At 36.2% G+C, this 14,221-nt stretch overlaps 1 protein-coding gene across 6 annotated transcripts in view; it reads left to right on the forward strand.

Moving 5' to 3' along the window:
• The first annotated feature begins 6,069 nt into the window (after window positions 1-6,069).
• LOC110021036 (putative pentatricopeptide repeat-containing protein At3g25060, mitochondrial) overlaps window positions 6,070-14,221 on the forward strand; it is a 20,122-nt gene continuing 11,970 nt past the window's right edge. For 3 of the 6 annotated variants that reach the window (XM_020719360.1, XM_020719357.1, XM_020719361.1), the window contains exons 1-5: window positions 6,070-8,254; window positions 8,772-8,888; window positions 11,284-11,470; window positions 11,568-11,819; window positions 12,403-12,462. In XM_020719360.1, the coding sequence (XP_020575019.1) occupies window positions 6,112-8,157 (2,046 nt within the window). In that variant the 5' untranslated portion in view covers window positions 6,070-6,111 and the 3' untranslated portion in view covers window positions 8,158-8,254; window positions 8,772-8,888; window positions 11,284-11,470; window positions 11,568-11,819; window positions 12,403-12,462. Of the gene's footprint in view, window positions 8,255-8,685; window positions 8,889-11,283; window positions 11,471-11,567; window positions 11,820-12,402; window positions 12,463-14,221 lie in introns of all 6 variants that reach the window. The other 3 variants (XM_020719362.1, XM_020719358.1, XM_020719363.1) reach the window with 3 other exon arrangements.

The following is a 14,221-nucleotide window of genomic DNA, read 5'->3' on the forward strand; positions in this document are numbered from 1 at the left end:
TAATATTTAGCTAATTAAAATTAAAATATTACAAAGAGTATTTAATTAATTAAAAATCAGAGACACATCAAATAATTTTTATTTTTATTCCACATTGTTCTCTTCTATTCACTGCGCAACATGGTATTTTTATGATTTTTCTAAACAAAGATATGAATTTTTGAAGTTAATTGGATTAAATAAATTATTTAATCCATATTTCTCTACTTAAACCAATCAGCACCGCGTCATCCTAGGTAGCTCCGAAGCTCTGCGTGGCGCTCCTCCATTCGACGCCGCCATCTGACTTGGCATCTCATCAACCCACGATTTATGTCCCGCTCTCTCATCCAACACAATGTGGACCGTCCAACAGATACACATGCGATCCAACGACTCTCCTTCATCGTCCCCGATGGCCATAAACCGTGAACCATCCACACTAAACCCTAAAGATCTTTCTCGATACTCAACCAAATCACATGGGGTTTGTTCCTACACCTTCATCTACTCAAGGTGAACACATCCATATGGTTACATTCTTATGAAATTAAACTTATCTTCACAATTAGTGAAAATGAGCAAAAAATCATGGTTATTGAAATATACCTTTTCCGAAGAGGTAAGGCCTCGATTGGGTGCTTGTGGAAGCTTTAGTGGAGTTCAACAAACCTCCTAGAAGTGTTTGGCTTGCTTTGATATAACCTCCAAGTATAAGTTCAATGAAATGGTGATGCAGAAAGCTAAGTTAGGGTGCTCAACAGAGGGGGGCTTCAGTGGGGATCTTCCTTTCTTGCTCTGGGGAAGCTCAAAAGTGGTTTAATTTGGATTTTGAGGGGGTAATGACAGAAACAGGCCCTGGATTTGAGCTTTGAAATTGAACTTAAACAGTGGGGAAGATGGCTATAAGATGGTTGGAATGGGCTTAGGAGGTCTTGGAGGAGCTCTGGAAGCAATTTGGTAGAGTTTCCCCAAGGAAATTGATGGTATCCTTCTTTGGTCATGGGAGGTGGGGTTTAAATAGGAGGGGAAGGAGTGGCCACAATGACTGGCCAATGGGTGCAAAGGGCAGCTTAGATGGAGGGAAGAGAAGTGCAAGCAACCAATTGGGATGAGCCAACTCAGAGAGTTCAAGTTTTAAGTTTTGGCCATCAGGGCCTCTCGATTTTGGTGTTTTCCAGCCACTAGTCCGGTTGGCCAAGCCAGGGCTGGTGGCTAGAGTGGTCAGGTGAGCCACAAGGAGCTTAATGATGATTATCTTTGAAGTTTTGATGGTTGATGGAAAATATATTTGGTTTTAGCCAAATATGGGAAGAGATCCCATAGAACAAGGGACCTTTGGTCCATGGCTCATGTAGGGTGGGTTAGGTGGGTCTAGCTTGGTCCCTAGGGTCCAAAGGCTGGCTGTGGTGACCATGGCTTGGCCAATTTAAATAGGTTTGGTTCAATTCAAGGCTTGGGTTCAAAATCATGTCATGAGCTTGGATTTGAATCTAGATTTGGCTAGACTTTAAGTTTGTCTCAATTGATTGATCAAATTAGCTTGGATGATTGTCATTAGAAGTTTTGAAAAGGAATTGGGTGATTTTGAATTGATTTGGGGGTTCAGTTTAGCGAAATTTGGTTCATGGTCAATTTTGGGGAATTTGGAATAGATTTGGTTTTGGATTGGGCTAGGGTTTAAGTTAAGCTAAATTGATTGTTCAAATTGGTCCAAGGGTGTAATGAAGAGTTTTGGATATCAATTGGGTAGAAATTTTGGAGTTATGAGGTTCAATTTGGGAGATTTGAACTTAAGTACAAATTTGGGGATTTTGGGATTGAGAATGAAATTGGGCATGGTTTTGTTTTCAATTGGGATTGGGTATGATGGATTTTGATTTATAATTGAAATTGGGTGAGATTAAAGTTAATTTGGTGGAAATTTAGGGTAAATTAGGTAAGTTAGACATTTAAGGGAAATTTGGAGATTTTGGGAAAAAAGAGTCAATTTGAGTCAATTTGTTCAAATTGGGCTCAATTGAGTGGTTCAAATTGATTTTTGGGACATTTGGAGTGATTTTGGAGATTTTGGGTATTTTTGGAATTTTTGGGGTATGAAGGGCATTTTGGTAGTTTTGGGGATTTTGGGGGTATTTTGGGAATTTTGGAAAATTTGATGTATTTTGGTCAATTTGAGTGATTTGGAATGGTTTGAAATGATTTTTGAAGAGATTTTGAGGATTTGGGCAATTTTGGGAATTTTTGAAAAATTTAGGGTTTAGGGTTAATTTAGTAATTTGGTGAAGTTTGAGGCCACGAAGGGTCAAAATTGAAAATTTGGTTAGGGTTAATTTAGTAATTTGGTGAAGTTTGAGGCTACGAAGGGTCAAAATTTGGATCAATTAAGAACGTTAATCATGAGGTCACCCTATTGAGTCATGAGACCAAGAGAACTCCCATTATGGATCCTCCATGTGCTGGTCTTAGCCAAACCCTAGCCCAAGGCTAATGGTCCGGGAGACCATCCACATGAGTTTCCAATAGAGTAAAGCATCAAGTTAGGCAAGTTTGGCTAAGGATTTGGACCAAAAGTGAAAGTGTGTGTGTGCAAGACCAAGACCACACCACCCAGGGCTAACCATAAAGCTTAAAGAAGTTTCTAGACCTCAACCAAAAGTGAGGTCAACACTCCCTCATATTGGTCCCACTTACTAAGTGCTAAAGGTTAGAACCAACACGAAGAGTTTCAAGATGAGCAAAGAAGAGTTTAGAATTTCTAAAGGTGAGAGTGTCATCACTAGTCCTTTAGGATAGTCAACAGAAAAGTATTATAGCTAGATCATAGGCTTTTAATGAAGAAACTAGTCCTCAACCAAAAGTGAAGTCAACAAATACATACAACATTTGTCGATGCTATCAACAATGACATGTTCATATCTTTTTAAATGTGTTTACTTTGCTATTTTTCAACATTTTGGATTCAATTTTGTTAATTTTGAACCTCCACAAAGCTTGAATATCATAGATTTCTTCTTTCAATTTAGTGTACAAGTTTTTTGGGCATCTAAAATCAAGATTGAGACTTTCATAAGGCTTTATAATTTTGGATGATAGAAACTCCAATGTCCAAAAATAGGTGACAACTAATGCATTATCAACAAATTATTTTCTTCTATGAATCTCAATGCATTATTATTAGATTTAAGTTTAAGATTAGTCAGGGCACCAATTTTTGCAAATTGATAGTCAAACATACCATCTCGACAAAACAAACTCAATGATATCAAAGTTGATTTGATCTGAATCCAATCAAACCCAATTTAAGACATTAAAGCACTTTTAGAGATTTTGTATCGTCAATTAAATTATGAAATGAACTCTAAATTTGACATACTTATATTCAAATTAAGCGTCTCAATAAGATGAATCTAATGAGCCTAAGCTCACTTAATTTTGATATCATTTAGGCCCTCAAATTATCAAATGACTATCTAAGATTAAGGAGGATTGATATGGATCATCCACTAAGGTGGTTAGGGAAGTTATTTATCAAAAGACAAAAATACCCTTCCCCTAAAGCATATAAGATGGGGGAGGATAGAAGATGGAATTCTTAGTAAGGTGGTTAGGGAAGTTATTTATCAAAAGACAAAATTTTCATGAATTCTTAGCCTGTTGTGATTGAATATCTGATGATAACTTCTGGTCTTCGTAACTCTCGACCATTGTTAACCACTGATTATCGGCCTGCTCGCCATCATCTGTCTCCCTTCCTTGTTAACATTGTATCCCAAATATGGATATAATATATAACACCATATTGAAGGCCCGATGATAACTTCTCTTCTTCACAGTCATCGACCATCATAAACCACCACTCATCAGTTTTTGTCAACCATCATTAGCCACAATTGCTTGCCAATGTTGGTGATCTCCAATTGCTAGCATTGTATCCCAAATATTTTGATTATTTCTAACACATGTTTTTTTCTTTACGATGTATACCGAAAAATGTTGTGTCAAGTGTAAAATTGTAACACAGTCCTAAGAGAAAGGGTTAAACTAACAATTGGTTCCCCAATGACCAATTAATGCCTTTACAATCACCAACTATAACTTATGCGGCTAACTAACGCTATTGCAGTCACTAATTATGGTTTATATGGTCAATTTCTATTATAAATTTCAATGACGCCTCTGTGGTCATCTAACATAAGTGTAGTCATCAACTACAATCTATGAGGCCAACTAACGATATCGTAGTCACTAACTATGACTTATGTGGTTGTTGTTATAACTTCCAAATACAGACTATGTGGGCTACTAAAGCTATTGCAATGATCAACTAGGACCTATATGGCCAACTAACGATATTGCAGTCATTAACTACGACTTATGTAATCAACTATTGCTACTACAACTTATGTGGCCAACTGTCCTTTTGTAGTCACCAACTACAGTTTATGTGGCAAAATGACAATATTACAGTCACCAACTACGACTTATGTGACCAACTAATGTTATTACAATCACCAACTACGACCTATGTGTTCAACTGACAATATTGCAATCACCAACTATGACATATGTGACCAAATATTATTGTTATGACTTCTAACTATGACATCTGCGACACACCAACACTATTGCAATCACTAACTATGACATTTATGACCAACTAACGATATTGCAGTTTTCAACCACGATCTTTACGGCTAACCACTATTTGTGTAGCTACCAATCATAACTTTTGTGCAGTCACAGTGGTCAACTATTGCTATTGTATACACCGACTATAACCTTCATGATTAACTACATTTACTATACTTTAATTGCAGATATTATAGTTGAACTATTATTGTATGTTTGTAATATCAACAATGCAATTCTATCTTATCTAATTCATGAGAAGAGTAGACCTATGCACTTACAAATATATAGTAGATTAGTTTTACAAACACAAAGGGTTAGTGTAGCTTTAGTGGAAGACAAGATTAGATAGTCATCCAAGATTATTTGGTCACATTAAATGTCAACCATCTGATTGATCCTGTTAAGAAAGTATATTTTTTAGATTTGGTTTATGTTAATAAAGCTCAAGATAGACCTAAAAAGAATTGGACATGTTATATAAGAAATGACACTCAATAGGACGCAATGGAGAAAAAAAATTCATGTAACCGACTCCATTTAGTGGGATAAAAACTTATTCTTGTTGTTATTTTTGTAGAGTTTTGTCATGTAAAGAACTTGATGTCTTCTCTTGGTACTTTTCTCTGATCTATGTGTGGGTTGGATATTTGTGCAATTCTAATACATTAAATTATCATTCAACCATGGCGAATTTTCCGGCACCCTATAACATCAATACAGTGTAATCATTTCATTTATGTTAGGCATTGTGATTTTCTTCATGCATTCTTCACATAAAATATTTTGTTTTTTTTTAAATCTATTTGTGTGAGATTTTGGTATGCAAAACATTTGTATTTTAATGACATTAAATTTTTTTTGTGTGTGTGTGTGGAAAAAATATTACATCAAGACTCCACACGTAGAGTTACGTGCGGAGTCCAATGAAATTACCCCATGGAGGTGATCGTCCCGGTAACACCAGAAAATATTCCCCTCATGTTATTCCGTGTTATTCAAGTGTTATTGTATGTTATTCAAGTGTTATTGTGTCCTGAGAATATTCTCGGTGTTATAATAACATAATAACACATAATAATACTTGAATAACACACAATAACACCTGAATAACACACAATAACACTTGAATAACACATGAAGAATATTCTCTTGTGTCACCGAACATAATTTTTTTTCTACGTGGCGTGATTTCATTTGACTCCGCACGTAACTCTAAGTGCGGAGTCCTGATGTAATATTTTTTCGTGTGTGGGTGTGTTTACGTTAGTATTTTTTTTTTCTTTTTTTATCTTGAGAGATTTACATACCTACCACCCAATTCTTATGTATTCACATACTAAATACCTAAATTCCAACTTTTATACTATAATTATCCAATCTAAACGGAAAATTTAAGCATCCATGATTGTTGGTAAAAATTGAAGTTTAGAAGTTTACTCTTGCAGGTATGTAAACATCTTATTTGTCTACGGCATACTTGCAGAGAGACCCCAACTTATGCGCTTTGCTTTCGACCAACAGAAATGGCCGCGCTTTCTTCTCTCAGTAATCAAGGACACTGGAGTCATCCCCCAAACCCACGCCCTCATGATCCTCACAGGATTACTCGCCCACCCCTACTTCCCTGGACACCTTATCGCCGCTTACGGCCGCTCCGGTAACCTCGCCGCTGCTCGAGAGGTGTTCGACGCATTGCCCCAACCGACTATCTCTTCTTGGAACGCCCTCATCATTGCTCATTCCAGAAACGACTCTCCCGTCGATGTCCTCCGTCTCTACCGCCGCATGATCTCCAATGGGGTCGTTCGGCCCGACAGCTCCACATTCACCATCGCCCTCAAAGCCTGCACCCAGTTGTCGGATCTCGAAGCAGGAAATCAGATTCGATCACACGCACACGACCTTGGCTTCCAAAGCGATGTTTTTGTGAGTTCGTCGTTGCTAAATTTGTATGTTAAATGCGGAAAGATGGTTGATGCAGTTGAACTGTTCGACAGAATTCCGAAGAGAGATATTGTATCCTGGACCACCATGATCACTGGGTTTTCTAGTGCCGGGAAGTCAATAGAGGCCATGGATTCTTATAGAAAGATGAGAGAAGAGGGCGTTGAAGGGGATGAGATTGTGATGATTGGTCTGTTGCAGGCTTGTGCGGCAATGGGGGATATGAGGAGGGGAGTTTCAGTTCATGGGCATATGATCCGGCTTGGTATGAAAATGGATGTAGTTTTAGGGACCACCCTCATTGACATGTACGCGAAGAGCGGGTGTTTGAGCCTTGCAAATCTTGTCTTCAAGAGGATGCCGTATAAGAATATTGTTTCATGGAGTTCTTTGATCTCAGCCTATGCTCAGAATGGTTTTGCAAACGATGCACTCTTCATGCTGCTCAAGATGCAAGATTGGGGGCTAGTTCCAGATTCTGTTGCCCTAGTAAGTGCCTTCTTGGCTTGTTCCCAAATTGGAATTTTGAAATTGGGCAAGTCTTTACATGGCTTTTTGGTTAGGAGAAGGCTCGAAGTTGGTATAATATTGGGCACTGCAGCGATTGACATGTACTCAAAATGTGGGAGCCTTTTGAACGCCCGAGCCCTATTTGACAGGCTAAGTTCAAGAGATCTGATTGCTTGGAATGCCATGATTGACTGTTATGGTATTCATGGCAATGGAAAGGAAGCTCTTATACTCTTTCTTAAAATGAAAAAGCTTGAATTGAAACCTGATGATGCCACCTTTGCTTCTCTAATGTCCGCATTCAGCCACTCTGGGCTTGTGGATGAGGGGCGGCGGTGGTTCTATTCCATGGAGAATGACTTTGGCGTTAAACCCAGGGAGAAGCACTATGCATGCATGGTGGATCTATTGGCTCGTGCTGGGCATGTTGAAGAAGCTTTTGATCTGATCCAGAAGATGGCTATTGAACCAGGAGTTGCAGTATGGGTTGCTCTTCTTTCGGGCTGCATTAACCATAAGAAGCTGGAACTAGGAGAATATGCTGCTGAAAATGTGCTCAAGTTGAGTCCAGATGATTTGGGTGTGTACACTTTGGTTTCAAACATGTATGCTTCAGCAAGGAACTGGAACAAAGTACAGGAAATAAGAAGGTTGATGAAGATGATAGGGGTGAAGAAAACCCCTGGCTATAGTTTGGTAGAAGTGCATGGAAAGCTTCATGCTTTCTTAGCTGAGGATAAGAGCCATCCAGAATATCTGGATATCATGGCTATGTTAGAGAGATTGGAATGTGAAATGAGGAAAAAAGGTTATGTTCCAAAGACACAGTTGGTTCTCCATGACCTCAAAGAGGATGTTAAGGAGAGAATCCTCCTCAGCCATAGTGAGAGGTTGGCTATTGCATTTGGATTGCTGAACACTGGCTCTGGGATGAGGATTCTAGTCATTAAGAACTTGAGGGTTTGTGAGGATTGTCATGATGCTATTAAGCTCTTATCAAATATTACAAACAGAGAGATTGTGGTGAGGGATTCAAAAAGGTTTCACCACTTCAGTGATGGGGCATGCTCGTGTGGAGATTATTGGTGAACTCAGATAATTTTCATTAAAAATGATATTTCATTGAAACTAAAGGAAGTTTAGTGATTCAAACTTATGGTCATTCAAAAGGCCCGCCACTTTTCTGGTAAAGTTAATATAGAGGCATTTACATATATAGTGCACAATTCTTATGTATTTACATATCTCACACCCAAATTCATATTGACACCATAACACTCAAATATTTAATATCATATAAAAATAGAACAATTACCACTTTTTAAAAGTGAAATATACATTTTCATGCTTAGGTTTAAAACACAAAAGTGCTATGTATGTAAATATTATAGTTTAGGTGTGAGATATGTTAATACATATGAATTTTGTGCTGTGTAAATTTACCTAAATTCTAAGGGCTAAAGGTCTGGGAAATTAAAGGTTCTTACATTATTCTGCAAGTAAACAAAGCTTATTTTTATTATGAGTTGGCACTAATGTTACAACCATATTGGGAACAAAATATATAATTAAACTAATGTTTGTACCTTGATTCTGATTTAACCTGTCCCAATGCAGATTGAATATTTGAATATCAGAAGAAGATGGTGATGGAAAGTGGTTTAGACTTATATATCTGGTTCCTTTTTTTTTCTATGGTCCAGGCTTTGAATGCAGCATTGTACTCATTGATTGTTCGATTTCTGAGTTAAATTGTTCTTTAACAAGGTCGTGGCAATTGTTTCACCCACAATAAACTTGGGAAACATGAAACTTATCTGGTACTTAAATGTTCTTTCCTCATTTTTTTAGTATAAATTTATTTTGTGCACTTATTAAATTGTTTCAATGAAAGTTTGTCAATTCTATCTGCTTTATATTGTTTTGTGATACCTTAAAAAGAATCACTCTATTTCATCCTTTAAGGACTTTCTTACATAAACATAAAATGAAATATCTGCCAGAGACCATCCAACTGAAGACTGATGATGTAGAAAATTAACATTGTAGTCTCTTCTACTTTACCGGTAGCCAAACCATCGCTTTCTACTGTACAATTTACAATCCCATGCAAATATTTATTGTTGCTAAATAGCAATTAGTTCTCTCAAGCTGCTTTGTAGTTGGCCTCTCTAGAGTCAAGTCCTTAATTTTTTTTTCCTTCAAACATTAAATGTTAGAATTATACAAGCAGATCCTTTCTTGGTTTCATTAATCCCGCAAATTCAATTTAAATCTAAATTCTATTTTAGTTGGATCAAAATTTTCATTTGGTTTGAAACTGGCTTGTATTTGAGGCTAGTGCTATTTTGTACTACGGGTTGACCCAAATTTACATGTGCCCCTCTTAGACATTAGAGAGCGGAATGGGTGAGGGCAAGTGTTCTGTTGTATGCTTGCTGTCAGTGGCAAAGTATCATAACAATTCTTGTAATCTATGGAGAAATGCAGTTGTTTGTGAGGAGCTGAGATCAACATATGAAGGGAAAGATATGACGGGAGCGTGAAAGTTTGAAATATAAGGGAATGTAAGATTTTTGAAGAGTAACTATATTAGGAAGTGTGGTGTTAGGGAAGTACACGGACTTTCGTAACACTACAACATAAAGGGAAATTTTGATTCGGAGTTTGAGGGATGCTTAAAGAATCTAATAATATATTTATGTTTGGTCCAACATCATAGTTAACTATAGTCTCATTATCATTAACCTTATTCGAACAATTTTAGGGTTGATTGATCTAGATAGATATATATGTAAACCCCATAATTAGGTATGTATTTGGGTATATCTACATTGATATAGCATCTTGACAAGCCTAATTTTAAATGTGTAGTTTTGTTATAGATCCAACGAAGTAATAACATGCTAATTATTTTATGCCCCTTTACCCAAATCATGGCATAATTACATTAAAAAATAACATTAAGTTATTATCTTTTTGGCATCAGTATTGGAAATGTTGACAGAGTATTCCAAGCAATGCATCATATTATGCTATTTATAGATGACAATTGAATTTGGTGAGATATCTATCGAAATAAGTTAAAAGTTAGAATAATGGTATAAATCCTTAAAATATTAAAAACTTGGTTCAATAAAACAATGACTTAGTTCATGATATGTAATCATTGTGAGATGACATTGTTAAACATATACCGATGTTCTTAGAAGTTCAAGTGATTCCTGGTATGTAAAAAAAGAAAAAAGAAGGTGATTCTTGCTATAATCGGTATAATTACTTTGAATTCCTTTATAAAGAATGGAAATATATATTAGAATATAAATTCTAGACCTAGGGTTGGTTGCTTCAAATAGAAAAATGGTTGTGGCACTATGCTATAAACAAATATGTTTGAAATATAAAGACAAATTTTAAAAAAAAAAACAATTAGATCAACAATGTTTTTAGTAGATTTTAGTTCTGGGAGACAATGAGTCACTGATAGTCAAGTTGGGTATGATAGAAATAAGAATATTAAGATGGATTTTTGACAAACTTAGGAATGCTATATTGAGAAACATTTAAACAAGGTTGGTTATTTGCATGGAACTTACTGAAGTTAATATAATGAAAAATGCATTTAAATGATTTGAGCATATACCTGCGATAGAAGATGCCGGGATGAGACAAATTGACAAAAGTAATGTAGGAGGATTAATAGGCATAAATATTAAATTAAAAATCAATTGCATAAGCTCTGCACAAAAATAATTTCCTTAAAATGGATTTAATATCTCAAAATGCACTCAACGTGAATGCATGGTAAAGGGAACAAATAAATTTCAAATAGTTGGAATAAGGCTAACTACGTTGATGATGAGATCTTATTAAAAGCTTACCCATGTTGATAGGCATTGAGAAGAAAACTTACCCATCCTTTGGTCGTGAAAATAAATGCATCAGTGAAAGGAAAATGTAATTTTTTTTTGGTTCTAATTATTGGAACAATAAGCTAAGCTAATCCATAATAAAGTAATTCTACTCTTGGCTGCAGTTTAAAAAGGTTTATCCTTTACTAGTTAGTGCTGTAGGGCTTTGTAATGGGGTAATCAAATTGCTTTGATTTTGCAAGATGATTTTATATTTTTTTTATCCATTCTTTTGATTTTATGCAAAATGAATTGCCACCATTATCTATTATCAAGAGTAAGCTCATCAGATATGTAATCTCAGGGAAATGCTCAGCCATAATGCAACCATACGCCCTTGGTGTAACAAGGCTTCTCAGCATCATCACTCAGCATGATAACAAAAAACATTGTCCATTAGCCCGAGCTTCGATTTCTATTATGACCGGCGATCAAGCATATCTATCTAGCAGCCTTATTGTTCCATTCTTAATTAATGAATGCCACTTGAGGTGCGTATTTAATGCTCCATGGTTTCAATAATTTTATTTTTTTATTAATGTACCTAATTAATTCACTTGTTTAACATTTTGATGCTTTGTATTTCAGCCAATGAAAACATTCTCTGTATTTTTCATTGTTTCTCAAGTAAGTCTAAAATAACTGGCTTCACACCTGTCAAAGATGTCAGTTATTAGAATGCAAATTGTGAGTTCAGTATGCCATCCCTTTGGAAGTGTAAGATATTCTATGAACTTCTGTGAGAAGCTCTTGGTTGTTCCTGTCTAATTCCTTGCTCACTCTAGAACTCAGGAGTAACCCAAAACCAAGGAAATTAAGAAGAAATTTGTGATTTCCAAGGTAAAAATTAGTTGGTTTCCTGATTAAAAATAAATTATATTCTATTCATTTATTATTCTGTGGAATAAAACTAATATTTATCAGCATGACCTGCATAAAAAACTATTCTTTTGATCATATATTGATGATATGCAAGTCTTCAACTCTAGAAGATCTTTTTGGCCGGAGCTTTGTATACTGTTTAGATAATAACTCAATTGCATGCATTATTTTTGCTTGCTTTGAATATTCATCCTTTCTACAAATTCATATGGTTTACATTTAACAATTGAAGCATATGGTTATGATACAAAACTTGCCTGGATTCTGCAAATTCTAAAACAGTAATACAGTGCCTTGCTAATTTTATTCAACATTTTTCATATTATTGATGAAACCTGCTTTTTAATTTATTTTTGTTTTTTTTTTTGTGTTCGGTGGCGAAGTTTACTCTATTCTTGGACTGAAAATCTGCGAGTGCTTGCTATTTAATATGATGTTATTAATCTAAAACTTTTTATTTTTTGTGCTACTCTGCATTTAATTTATTTTTTGCATTTAGTTAGCCACTAATACTACTCTAACTTGATTTTCTGTGCTCAAGGATTAGAGTTATGTTCAGTTGTGCCACAGAGAAAGCGAAGGTTTACTTCAGCTTTTTCAGGTGATGTTTCTATGAATTTTATTCTTGTTATCCTAGTAGTTTTCATGGAACAATGTTCCGTATTTCTTTTCTTTCCACTTTCTACGCACTTGTCTTTCACTTGTAGATCTTTGAAGATATGAAATCCATACTTCATGTTGATGTAACAATTAGCAGCATGTGTTAAAAGCAAAACCAAGTGTATTCAGTTGTAGTTGGCTAGCTGAAAGATTTTATTGTCTTATTCAAGATTTATAGTTGGTGACTCTTCTAATTTTGATTCTTCTAATTCCGATTCTTCTAATTCTAGAGTTGCTCTTAGCAATTTAAATTATTAAGTACTTAAGTTTGAATCCTATACATTGGGTAAAACTCCAAAATACTCTCCCGATTATTTGTGTGTCTAAGTGCCAGAGCATCACATTTCTCCAATTTAGTTCCTCGTGGTAATCTTTTTTTTTTGGGCGCATACACCTATATGTGCGAGGCTTAGAACTCAAGAACTTATGGTTTGAGACAGCGCCAAACTATTAGGCTATATGAAACTCTATGATTAACTATGATCTATGTATGCATGTAAAACTAATAGGTTGTGTGATACTCTAAGATTAAATATTTTGAATATGTGTGTGTGCGCGCTCACGCGCGCACCTGCATGCATGTTTGTATGTCTTCCTGTTTGATGTGTGTGCATCTGCCTGTCTGCATGCATGTCTGTCTGTATGTTTTGTTTGTTTGTTGTGTGTGTGTGTGCGTGTGCGTGCGTGTGCGTGCGTGCGCGCGCTTCTGCGAGCATGCATGTATGTTTGTCTGTTTGTTGTTGTGTGTGTGTGTGTGTCTGCCTACCTTTCTATTTGTTTATCCATCTGTCTATTATGTGTGTGTGCTTACCTGGTTGTTTGTTGTGTCTGTTGTTTGTTTTTATGTTTGTATGTTTGCATGTTGTGTATGTTTATGTACGCTCTTGCATGTGTGTGCATGCTTGTCTGCCAGCCACTATTTGTTTGTCTGCTTGCCTGCCTGTTTTTTGTGCGTGCGCATGTGTACTTGCATGTCTGTTGTCTATCTAGTTGTGTGTGTGTGTGTGTCTGTTTGCCTGCTTATTTTATGTGTCTGTTTATTTACCTGCTTCCCTGCCTCCCCGCGTGTCTATCTTTTGTGTGTATTTGTATGTTTGTCTGTCTGTCTGTCTGTTTGCTTGTCTGTTTTGTGTGTGTGTGTGTATTTCTGCCTACTTCTTGTCTGCTTGTTGTCTGACTTCATGTATGTTTGTCTATATGTGTGCGTGTCTCTTTCTGTCTGTGTCTGTCTATGTGTGTCTGTTTCTTTTTGTGTGTGTGTGTGTGTGTGGGTCTTTGTGCTTGTCTCTATCTTTGTGTGCATGTCTGTATGTGTCTCTGTGTGTGTGTGTGTGTGTGTGTTTGTCTGTATGTTTGTGTATGTGTGTTGGTGTGTGTGTTTGCGTGTGTGTGTATGTTTGTGTGTGTGTGTGTGCGCGTGTGCGCGTGTGTGTGTGTGTGCGTGTGTACATGTGTGTGTGTGCGCACTCGTGTATATAGTATGTATGTGTGTGTGTGCATGTATGTTGTATGTATTTCTTCATATATATGTATGTATGTGTGTATGTCTGTCTGTATATGTATATATGTTTATCAATGTTTTTATATGTATGTATATCTGCCCGCACGCTCGTGTCTGCATGTTTGTGTCTATGTATGTATGTATGCATGTGTGTATGTATGTATGTATTCATGTATATTTGTCTATATGAATGCATGTA

Source organism: Phalaenopsis equestris, unplaced genomic scaffold, assembly GCF_001263595.1.
Source record: "Phalaenopsis equestris unplaced genomic scaffold, ASM126359v1 Scaffold000117, whole genome shotgun sequence".
Classification (NCBI taxonomy): domain Eukaryota; kingdom Viridiplantae; phylum Streptophyta; class Magnoliopsida; order Asparagales; family Orchidaceae; genus Phalaenopsis; species Phalaenopsis equestris.